The following is a 12,780-nucleotide window of genomic DNA, read 5'->3' as shown; positions in this document are numbered from 1 at the left end:
AACACAATAAACACAATGTGGACATTTTTATTGTCATGGCATACATAGCTTTTCCTGAAATGTGGCTTAAGATAAATAATTCCTCCAAACATTAAAAGCATCCAATGAAGAAAAAATAACCGTTAAAATTCTGGGATTGCAATTTTGGCTGGAGCAAAAACTAGGATACACAGGGGGTTGGGAACCACTGCTCTAGACGTCTAGATTCTGACTTTGCTCAGTGAGTAACCCCAGCTACTTACTGTTAAAGAGTATCATTTGGGAGGGCAGCCTGTAGCCTAGTGGTTAAGGTACATGACTTGGAAGTTTGGTGCTTCAAGCCCCAGCCATAAGATCTGCACAGCTGTTGGGCCCTTGAGCAAAGCCCCTAACCCCACATTACTCCAGGGGGATTGTCCTTTGCTTAGTCTGATCAACTATAAGTCACTTTTGATAAAAGCATTAGCTAAATAACTGTAATGTAATGTAATTTGACAACTCATAACTCATTGTAGAGCATTATGAAGTTTTAGACGCCATTCTTAGATCTAGCTGCCGTTTACATTACTTCTGCACTCATTGTTATCACTTGACACTAGCCCTGTCAGAGGCATTGTACAGAGCGAGTCTTTTGACAAGGTTAAGCTCTTATGCCAAAAGTGAGCCTGTTTGTAGATTCAAGTGCCACTTTTACCTGGACAAGTAAGTAATTTAACAAGCTGGGGAAAATATGGCGGCAACTTGTCAAAACTTTAACTTAAGTATGCCTTGACCAAGGTAATACGGTCTTGCAAAGATTGCTAAACTGTGATTGGACCTTCAAGGACAAAAGAGCGGGGAATAGGATCGGTCAATTCTGTCTCCTGTGATATCCTTCCAGTAAGAACTTACAGATCTGCACATTGTTATGGGTTATTCAAATAATAATGACTGCCTGCTCTCCTCTCTTATCTGTGGCAGATTTCAGACAGAACTGAACTATGACTTTTTAGAGCTTCACGATGGGCCTAATCTGCTTTCCCCTCTTATCGGATCCTTCAACGGTACCCAAGTTCCTCAGTTCCTCTTCAGCAGCAGCAACCAGCTCTATCTGCTCTTCACCACTGATAACAGTCGCTCCAACAGTGGCTTTAAGATCTACTATGAAAGTAAGGGACCTAAACAAAAAAAAGGCCACTTTTATGGAACTCTCAGTTAACATTGTGCTACTGCATGAATTTCTCCAGATGTGAACATCAATTTCCATCAATCAAATATTTGTTTGATTTCTTTGCAATGCTGACTCGTTAATATGTGTGATAATGTGCACAATATATAGTGATAAATAGTGGAAACGCATAATATATGAATGTCAATAACTAATACAGAATAAATGAAATGCATGTTGTGGGATATTGGATCATTCTTCAAGGATTGCTTCCAGCTCTTTGAGGGATAATGGAGGTGGAAATCTACTTCCCATAATGATTCAATAACGTGTAGATTTCATGACTGTACAGGCTATGGCAAGCATTTGACTTCATCCTGGTGTTCATGAATCTACTCATATAACTTTTTTCCATTGCTCAGTGGTCCAGAATTTTTTCTCCTTAAATCAGGTTAAGTGTGGTTCCTCATGTTTCCATTTCGTCATGTTTCCCGGTTACATTCACATGAGTTACTGGTCATTTTATTGTCCCTGACCCGATGAAATTGAGGTTGAAGAGCAGACTGTTGTCTTTAATTTGAGGGTATTTACATCCATATCGGGTGATCTGTGTTGGAATTATATCCCTTTTCGTATACAGTCCCCCATTTTAGAGGACCAAAATTAATTGACAATTAAAAGACAGTTGGCTTCACAGCTGTTTCTGATTAGTCAAGCATATTCAATCACTTCCTTTAATACAGGTATAAGAAAGCTTTCAGTATCTAGTCCTGATAGGCTTTTGATTGCCATTGGAGTCTGTTATTGGTGTATTGGTGTCAACGTGAGGGCCAGTGTTGTGCCAATGAAAGACAAGGAATTCTTACTGGCTTACTGAAAGAAACACTAACCACAATAAAGATATTGACATCAGTATATCGATATATGTATATAACTGTATGAAGTAGGACATGTTTTATTTATTATACAGAGGTAACCGCGAAGGACAATGTGTGTGAATGGTCGCTGGAGATACAGCCAGATATGGCCCTGTGTGTCTGTGTGTCTGTGTGTCTTTGTGTGTATGGTTTTGCTATTGAGGTGCAGCCCATGCAGTATGATTCATTGCAGCACTGTGGTTCTGACCTCATCCAGGTGTAATAGTGGACACCTATTCTTGTCTGGACCCTGGGATCCCTGTCAATGGGCTGCGCTATGGTCAGGACTTCTCCATTGGGTCAACTGTGTCATTTGGCTGTGACCCGGGATACAGGTTGAACCATGAGGAGCCCCTTGTCTGTGAGAAGAATCATTGGTGGAGCCATCCACTTCCTACATGTGATGGTAAAATCTCTGGCTTAACTGAGTCACCCACTTTGCTTGTTTTACAAATCAGCAAAAAATCTAACTTGTGTCTGTATGTATATGCATGTGTGTGTGTGTGTGTGTGTTACATACACAGAGTGCAGTCGTTTTTGGACAATGGCACACATTTTATTCTTTTGGCTCTGTACTCCTGCACACTGGATTCAAAAACAGTCAGGAACAGTCAAGAACATGCCACTTTTCAGCTGAGAATGACTTTTACCACAAGGGCATCACTTTCTGCTTAATTTTTTTACATGCAGCAGCACTGTAGTTATTTCTTATTAGGCCAATACAATGCGCACACCTATATGATAGTTTTTTCCCAACTGGATTGCCGAACAAGGAGTTTGCTAGCCTCCTAGCTAGGTAGCATGTATTGTTACAGCCAAAATTGAGAGGCACCCTTCTGTCATCCTAAATCCAGCTTCAATGGTGCTCATTAGTGGTCACATTCCTACAGGACAAAAGGAAGGCATGCCTTGAGAAAACTAAAAATGGGAGCACTCATGATAGAAAGTGCTCATGTTCAAATGGTGTAAATGTGGGTTGTATTACAGCTTGGTGAGTAGAACATAGAAATAGCAAAACTACTGAATAAAGAGCAGTGTGGTCAGAAAAAAAGAGTACAATATTAACCATGCTGAATTCAAAAAAAAAATTCACTTGGATAAAAAGATCCAAATCAAGTCTCTATCACTGACAGGTTTTTCCACAGAGATTACACTTGGCTGCTTAGCAATATAGTTGTGTGCAGTAAATTATTAAATCATTTATACTCCTGTCTTCAGTGGTTTGCAGGGGCTTTTTATTCATATTTTGTGGTTTGAAATGTAACGCCACTCTCTCAGGCAGTGACAGTGGAGGTACATTTTTGTTTTTTAACGATCACATTTAGCAAATGTACCTTGCAAGTAAAGTACAAATGAGTACATTTTACAAGCAAATTAGATATATACTGCTGGCTAGGGCACCATTTTATGTGACTATATGGTACTTTTTAACCATTTTAGGTAACACATGCACACACAAATACCCTTTAGTACGCAAATAAATATCACTGTAAACTGGTCATCAAAATGAATCAATACGTCGCAAAGTTGTTCTGTGTTGTAGTTGTGCTACTATAGTTTCTCCAGTACAATGTCCTCATGGTTTTGTTTAACATCTCCAGCTCTCTGTGGTGGGGATGTCCGAGGTCCCAGAGGAACGATTCTGTCCCCTGGATACCCCGAGATGTATCCCAACTCCTTGAACTGCACATGGACAGTGGAAGTCAGCCATGGAAAAGGTGGATATGCTTTCTTCTCTCCCAAATTTCACTTTCATTGTCCTCATGGCATTATTCAACATTATTATTCACAATGAATAATAATATTTATATATTCATAAATATTTAGCATAATTAGCGTTAATCAATCATTTGGCCATTTTCATTAAGCGATTCTTTTTTTAAGACCGCATTGTTTGTGCTCTGTAACCAGCATACCAGTGTTTTCTTTTTCAGAGCTGCTAAGTAAGGCCATTTAACATTAGCACAGATGGAGCCAAATAAAATATAGGATTCTGGAGATCTTTCGAATTTCCATGGGTAAATCTGCCATTTCACCGTGGGTGTCGCTGTTACCTCAGGTAATTTTTAGGAAAATGTAGTCATTTTTAGCTAAATTTTGTCATCTTTAGGACAACCAATTAGAAAAAGTCTACACCCGTGGACCTACACTTACATTTGAGAAAGTTGATTTTAGAATTTGTGCATTGTTTTAATTATGCAATAAGGCATGGGAGGCCGTGGTGTATCATGGAATAAAACGATTGGCAACATTGGTTATGCAGTCTCTAAGCCATTCCACCACTATGTGTAACACAGCAGGCTAGTGAAATTAAACAACTGATTCATATCGCTACACTAGAAAAATGGGTGTTTATTAGCCTAATTCCATGCTCAATAGTGTTGGCACACCTAACATTGCTTTAAACGCCTGCACAGCAGTACTATAAAATGTGATCTAGTGGTAACATGAAAACTAGTTCAGATAAAAGCTAGCATTGGGCTTGATCATTAAAGGGCTCCCAGCCCCTGGGCTGTTCTGGACTTGCCAGCTTCAAATGAGCAACATATGTACATTCTCCTTTGACATCTCCCTTGACAATAAAGCAGGACATATGGATAGATAATATAACGTTTGAGTGTTATGCTGGATATGGCTCAGATCACAGTTTATCACTGGCCCTTTTCACAGAGATGGTTCATCTGATGATTGGCTACGAGTAGAATCCATGTTCGGCTCCTTTTCCTGTGTAACCCGGATCAATTTTTTTAAAACTGAATTTCTACAAACTGAATTCATAAAAACGAAATTTGGGGCATTGGAAAAATGGAAGTTGAATTTTTGAGAGCTTTTGAGAACTTTTTGACCCTGAATAATTTTGCTAGATCGTGAGAAAATAATATCTATAAAGAATATGGACAGTGGGGTGCAAAAGTGGGCACCCCCTGTTTTTAATGTCTGTTAGAATCTATATGTGATTGAAAGCGAAGTCTAAATGTTAAACATGAAATCTTTCTGTAAATTTTAAAGCAAGATGGCTTTTTATTTTCATTTTTTACTGTTTATAAATTATAAAAAAGGAAAAGGGCCCTGTGCAAAAGTTTGAGAACCTTTCGCGATTATTCTTTGTTACTTTTTAAAAACATGATTACTAAGGCCCAGACCCAGGTGATTTACTTGTTAGAGCTTCAATGAGTCAGGTGAGTATAATTCCAGGGCTGAACTTTATTCTGAAGTCACTCCATGCCTTCTAAAGTATCCAACTGCAGTGGCTGTTCAACCATGGGTTCCTCTAAACTGTTGTCCAAGGATTTCAGAATGAAGATGGTTAATTTCCACTAAGAATCAGAAGACTCTCTCAATGTTTCAAACTATATATTTCCACTGTCAGATGCATTATAAGAAAGTGGAGGATAAATGGAACAGTTGAAGTCAAGGCAAGGTCTGGAAGACCAATAAATATTTCAGATAGAATGGCCCGAGACGTCATGAGAAATGCTCAGAAGAACCCACACATCACTGCAAAAGAGCTGCAAAAAAGACAGCAACAATACAAAGACCTACATGGAAGAGTTGCCAGAAAAGCTCCATGCAAATGTTCCCATCAACCATCAGAATGGGGGAAAAATATGATCTATGTGACTTTAACCGTGGAATTATTGTTAGTGCCAGACGGGGGGTTTTGAGCATCTCAGAAACTGCTGATCTCCTGGGATTTTCATGCACAAGAGTCTCTAGAGTTTGCAGAGAATGGTGCAAAAAACAAAAAACATCCAGTGAGCAGCAGTTCTGCAGTCAGAAACGCCTTTTTAATGAGTGGTCCGAGGAGAAAGGCCAGACTGGTTAAAGCTGACAGGAAGGTGACAGTAATGCAAATAACCTCACATTACAACAGTGGGATGTAGAAGAGCATCTCTGAAAGCGTCAAACCTCTTAAGTAGTTAGGCTACAGCAGCAGAAGACTTAATAAAAAATATGCAATAAATAACTAATAAACTGCTCATTGAGTGTATTTATCAAGGATGTCAATAATTCTGAAACTCATTGTATCTTGCCAGTAACTAAAAGCAAACTTGAAGATACATGAAGCAAGTTTTACTTGAGGTCTGCAATCCTGAAAAATACGTTGAGAAGAAGCTACCATTAATACAGATTCAGATGCATGTCCTGTGAAATTTCAATATAGACTGCACACTATTATTATTGAATAACAAAAGTTCAAGGAAATATTGATTTCCCATGGCTACGAAGAATTGTCCTAAAATTATGTTCCTTCGTTTTTCTATTTTCATAGTCATATAGAATTCACCTCTCTGATCCAAGTAATGAGATTAACTACATTTTCATTGCCATTCCACTTCACTGATTAAATTCCACTTAATTTAATAGTTCCATCAAAAATTTGAATGGTGCTTGGATTTTAATATTGCCTTATGTGGACCTTGTTCTGCTTTCCCTTAATAGGAGTCCAATTCTCCTTTCACACCTTCCATTTGGAGGATCACCATGACTACTTACTGATCACAGAGAACGGCAGCTTCATTCAGCCCTTGGCTCGACTCACTGGCTCAGAGCTCCCCTCCACAATCAATGCTGGCCTCTATGGAAACTTCAAAGCTCAGCTACGCTTCATCTCAGACTTCTCGATATCCTATGAAGGATTCAACATCACATTCTCGGGTAAGTAAATTATATCTTTGTGTCCTACATCTGATATTTAACCTAGACTGCCTTTAACCCCTTATGGGCGGATGCAACCTGCGCGTTACATCTCCCTTAACAGACAGATGCGACGCCAGCATTGTAAGACACATGACCATTGAAATACATTATCATTCCTCTGCCTTTCTATGGGTTTTCTATAGGGCACCTTAGTCCATAATGGGTTAAAGATCATTCATGGAAAATTGTGCCAATTACATGGCTACATGTTATCCATTGCTGCAGTGCATGATGCTAGTGCAAAAGCGAGTTTGAGTGTTGAAGGACTGGGAGGAACCTGAGATAACTTAGGAGGTGGCCTGGGGTAAACTGTAGTTCTCGGGCAACTTTAGTGCAAGCTCAGGAGAAATTGATAATTGTACAAGGATCTGCTCAGGATGTTAATTGTCTCAAAGATTGCAGGGAGTTTTTAATAAATATTCTTACATTCAGAATTAGGGTGGGAGGCATTGCTGTGGAACTGCAAAAACAATCAAATCAGCACAATGAAATGAGCTAGCAAGCAGGTGTAGTGTGTTACTACAGTGAGTGATCAAAGATTAACAAAGTGGCTGTGTAATAGCATTCATTTGTGCGTGTTTGTGTGTGTGTGTGTGTGTGTGTGTGTGTGTAACTGTGTGTAATGGAATGTGGGGAATATGTTCACATCTCACACCACAGTCCAATAACTCACCTGTCAGGCCAACAAGCTTTGAGTTAAACATCACAGACTGTGAAATAACATAAATATACAATAGGGAATTAACAACATAAAATAATAGAAAAAATAACTGGTATTAAGCATACAAAAAATAGGAATACACAAAAAGGTTAAATTAAGAATGAATTACATACAGAAACCATTTGCCCATCCCTTCCACCAGCAACTTCAATCATTCCATTACATCATTGCCCATTATACTTTCTAGTGCAGTTGCCGTGTCAAATGATGATATACACAGTCACATAAATATAGCTGCAGTCAGCTCCAAAGGCAACTGGACACCACAGCTCTGCCAAGCGCCACTGTCCCCAAACGAACAGCCCGGTACAACACAGAGACCCCCCCGGCCAGAACCGTCAGCACACTTCCCAGGCACGCAGCCACTGTACCGCTCCAAAATCACAGCGCAGACAGGATGGGACACACAATACAACACAGTGCAGACCAAGGTACCCATCAGCAGTACAACATGTCTGAATCCTCCTTGGCCAGTCTTTCAAAGCATACCCCAGAACCACCAGAGGGCAGCCCCATCACATAGTGTGTTAATAAGATCAAGCGAACAGCACTGCTTGCATCACTCCAGATAAATTATGCAAGCAATGGCGCGGGGATAATGTGTGGCATTTTTCACACTCATGCATACCATGAGAAGCCTTACAGCAAACACCTGCAAATAGTGTTGATACGTATCGGAAAACACAATGACTAATCAGGGTGAGTGTACAGGGGGAGATCGAAGGTGGAATTCCAATCAGATGGAAAACCTGTTTATCCTGTTTACATTCAACTAGCCAAATGTGTAACACTGTGACAACTGAGAACAGTGTTTGGGATCCAGGATGTGGAGATGCTTCCCCTATGCTTGCAGCAGGTTTGGTTAAGCTGGTTTGTGTGGAGAAACAGAGCATTTGTCAGTTTTGCAAAAAGAATAATTGTGCATTGCATCCACTTATCCAAAAAGAACATTTTTCATTTTCCATCAATCAGCGACAACCCAAAATATGTTCTTTATCCAGAAATACATTTACCTGGGGTCATGTCTTGATTTATTTTCCGTATTTCAAGTTCTGTTCTCCTCTTATATACTTTCATATTTTCATCAGAACTCTAGGTAAAGTAATTTATACTTTCATCCTTGTTAAAGATGAAATACATATGAATATAGGGAGGCTCTGAAGCAGTGGAGGCTTTTGAAAATTGGAGTTGCCTGACAAAGTTTGTGAAGGGGGATCATAAATTTATACAAGCCAAAAAACAAATCCTCCTGCAGTGCATAAACATAAATATTGTTGATATGCCTTGTGCTATGTATTGCATACCACCTCAATTTCATCATACCCCATCTGCAATTACCTTCAAATTGACTTTGCTTCAAATTTTGTATTTCGTCTTTCCTCAGAATACAGACTGGAACCGTGCGAGGACCCAGGAGTGCCTCGGTTTGGTCAGCGCAATGGTTACAGCTTTGGTATTGGAGACAAGCTCACGTTCTCCTGCAATATGGGCTACCGCCTGGAGGGGACGCCGGAGATCATCTGCCTGGGGGGTGGCCGTCGTATGTGGAGCGCACCTCTACCAAGGTGTGTGGGTATGTGATCGCCAGCTTTAATTTGCTTGTAACATACTCAGTGTATCTCTGTAGTGCCATACATAGGCGATTACCAGATGCAGTGCAACGAGTGGGTGAAAAAATACCAACGTTAGTGCATGATATTACTGCTGGACCGGGCGGGGCCTGAAAAGAATCAGCTTTGTCCTGTCTTGACCGACTGGCTAACCTTGTTGAAACGTGCATGCACAAGAAAGCTTACGCACTACGTAAGGAGCAGTCCATAAGTATTTGAATGTTGACACATTTTTAGTTGTTTTTGCTCTATACTCCAGCAAACAAACAGTTGAAATAAAATTGGTTGATTGATTTATTCAGATTTTTCAGGCTACTAATGGCCTGCTTTACTGGCATTGACCCTTCTTTGGTCTTCATGTTGAGAGACAACAACAGACTCCAAATGCAGATGGCACTCCTAGAATCAACTCTTTTATGCATGAACTAACGATGAAACCTAACACACCTGGCCAAAAAACAGTTGAGCAGTTGCTGTCCAATTACTTTTGGTCCCCTAAAATTGGGGGGATTATGTAGAAAAACAGCTACAGCTCCTATACTGTTCACCCAGTATGGATGTAAACCCAAATATTTACATACTGCACTGTAGGTGTTGTTGCTGTACAGGAAGCTCCTCACAGGATGTCAAGTCCGACTTGGCTTAGCTACATGCAGTAAAAGTCCATTCAGTAAAAATATCAACGTCTCAATTCGAATAGTGGCCTTTTAATTTTAACACCACGCATACTATACACTGCTTCTATTTATGAATAGCTTTTTCAGGTAGCATACAGGTAGCTTGGTTAACACTCCGATAACGTGGAATTATTTACTAGTTAACTAGCTATTATTTAACTTTTCTGTTGCAAGCTTTAGCTAGCTAGCTAGCTTGCTTATGAGGCTTTATGTAGGAATCATTTCATATGGTCTATCTTCCATAATTTGCTCGTTTGGATTCCATGTTACCAGTGTAGCTATCAGTTTTTCAGTTACATTTAGTATAGTAGCAGTAGATAGCTAGGCATATATGTATGCTAGAACTGCTGCTGATACAGTTATGAAACCTCAACTAGACACGCAAAGCACAATTGCAAATGATTTGCAGATATAATCCAGCCTACAGTCTTTTTAGGTTCTGCTCATCTAACTAACAGAAACTTTCATTTTCATAACATAGCTGTGTCCCAAACATTATGGTGCCCTGAAATAGTGGGACTATGTATAGACACTGCTGTAATTTGTACATGTTGAAACCGAAATGTATAAAAATGCCTTTTATTAAAATCTGACAATGTGCACTTTATTACAAATCTCAAATTGTGGAGTGCAAATAATTTATTTGTGCAAATAAATGTTTTTTTTTTTTGTCCCAAATATGATGGAGGGCACTATGTCCTATTCATCATGCAGGAAGATTAAGTCAGGGTCGATTTTTCCTCAGTCTCTTTGACAATTTTGTGGCCTGACTCTAAATGGTGCTGCATGAATCAGAATGAATTTGGACCTCCAGGGTCACTCTTCACACTCTTAACAAGGGAAACAGGGAAGGGAGAGAGCAAGGAATTGGTGCCAAAATCATTCTTTTCATTCGTTAAAGCAAAGCATACAGTTATTTACTAAAAAGTAGAAACAGTTCTTTTGATGCGGTCATAAAGTTCATGTGGCTGAATGCATGTCTACAGTTGGTGCTCGTTTGTTCATTGTGTATGCTTCCATTCCATCCTGCCTTTAGATATTGTTGTTCAACAGCAGGCTGAAATCTTACCCTGGTGTAGGATTTCAAGTGGCAACAATGCAACCTGGAAAGTCTGTTCCACACAGTGGAGCAGTTAATCATGCCACAACTGAAATTTTACTCTACAAACAACTAATCGACAGTTTACATCCATGTGTGTAGAGCCTCAATCAATGATTACACTGCCAGGTTATAGCCATGGCCTGTACTTTTGTTGCTGATAACATGTGAAGTTTCCCTCTGGATGTTTTGTGCATCTATTCGCAGAGAGGCCCTGTCAGTGTAAAATATAGTGAGATTGACTATGAACAGCATGCGTTGTGTTGTTGTTTGTTTGTTCTTATGCCCACTGTTTCTCTGTCCAGCGGAGTGCGGCTCATCAGTCACCAACAATGAAGGCATCCTGTTGTCTCCAAACTATCCTATGAACTATGAGAACAACCATGAGTGCATCTACAGCATCCAAGTGCAGGCGGGAAAGGGCATCAACATATCAGCCAGAACCTTCCACCTGGCCCAGGGTGATATCTTAAAGGTAGGCCAGCCGCACAGTCTACTCATCACCTACATGTTAAAATGTCTTAACCCAGGGAGATATCATAGATGTCTTCTGCCCCTCTCTTTGTAGATCTATGATGGAAAAGACAACTCTGTACATTTGCTCGGGGCATTCACTGGCTCTGCAATGTTAGGCCTTACGCTCATCAGCACTTCAAATCACCTGTGGCTGGAGTTCTACTCTGACACCGAGTCCACGGGAGAGGGCTTCAAGCTGGTCTACTCCAGTAAGTCACACCAGCACTGGCACAGCATTCCATTTCATGCAACCAAAGTTAAAGTAATTTAAAATGCAGTTCTATGTCGACCGTTTTCCCCACAAACAAGGATGATTGACAGTAACCTGCTGCATTAATTCATCTAGCTTCAGTATACTTTGCCATTCGCTGTGAGTCATTGATATGGTAATAATATTTCAGCAATCACTGAACGTTTGTTAGTGATTTAGTGAAGTTTTAGTGAAGACACATTGTAATTGCTGAACTTAGATTGGTTGAATGGGGGAGAACAGTCTCTAAGGTCACATGAGGTGCTGTACGGAACAAAAATCTGTTATTAGTTCTTTAATATCTGCAAGACAATATTCCTTTAATTATACTATTGCATGGTACAATATATACAATACAACACTGTTTTCTGAATGGAATTTTCCTGTGTACAAATATAGAATAGTCAAACAGTGAACCTGTCAGAATCTGTTTTTCTGTTGATCTGTCAGCCAGTGTATTTATTTCATTTAAATATACTGGAATGTAAATGTGTTACATTTATATATCCCGGCATTAGGAAAATGGATTATTAATAATTGGATGACTTATTAGGGTGTGGTGCATCATCTGAATAAGACAAACTTGGCGGTCGTAGAGATCACGCCTTGTCTTCAAAAGACACGACTGAAATATTTTATATAGCTCATTACGATGTTACCTGACGAAAACAGTGAGTTAGGAGAATGATAATATGACATTTATAGACTCCTTATCAAGCTGGATTTGTCAGGTAACCTTGCATTACATCTTCATTTTACTTGGGAAAATGTCCCTGCAGAGTGATTTAATAGTAGACTGTTTTGTGTGTCAGTCTCATGGTGTTGTCCATATGGCCATATTCAAATCCCCCCCATGTGAGAAGCGATTCAATCCCCAACCGCAGCACTTATTCAGCTGTGGTCCCATTTCTGTCTGCCATCCTCACTATTTTCTACCTGTCTGGAAAAAAAACAAATAAATAAATAAATAAAAATGAAAGTAGGGCAGACAGTCCCACTCTCCTTTTAAAAGGAAGAATGACGTTGGTAATGGTCACGCTAACTGCCGGGTCAGCATGGAAACGGCGCAGTGTAAAGATGTCACAATCGGAGAGGAACAAAAACATAGCGCTTCTAAACATCGGGAAAAGAGTGGTCTGAAAGAGAGAGGCCAATAAAGTGCC

General features: G+C 39.8%; 1 protein-coding gene across 1 annotated transcript in view; it reads left to right on the top strand.

Moving 5' to 3' along the window:
- The window catches only part of csmd3b (CUB and Sushi multiple domains 3b), a 268,124-nt gene that overhangs the window by 147,722 nt on the left and 107,622 nt on the right, over positions 1-12,780 (top strand). Inside the window, exons 17-23 of the mRNA XM_061256027.1 lie at positions 940-1,127; positions 2,261-2,449; positions 3,645-3,761; positions 6,487-6,702; positions 8,850-9,038; positions 11,157-11,326; positions 11,420-11,576. Coding sequence (XP_061112011.1) covers positions 940-1,127; positions 2,261-2,449; positions 3,645-3,761; positions 6,487-6,702; positions 8,850-9,038; positions 11,157-11,326; positions 11,420-11,576 — 1,226 coding nt within the window. The remainder of the gene's footprint in view (positions 1-939; positions 1,128-2,260; positions 2,450-3,644; positions 3,762-6,486; positions 6,703-8,849; positions 9,039-11,156; positions 11,327-11,419; positions 11,577-12,780) is intronic.

The sequence above is a fragment of the Conger conger genome, chromosome 9, assembly GCF_963514075.1.
Source record: "Conger conger chromosome 9, fConCon1.1, whole genome shotgun sequence".
NCBI lineage: Eukaryota > Metazoa > Chordata > Actinopteri > Anguilliformes > Congridae > Conger > Conger conger.
Note: the sequence above shows the minus strand (reverse complement) of the source record. Positions and strands in the feature narration are given on the sequence as shown.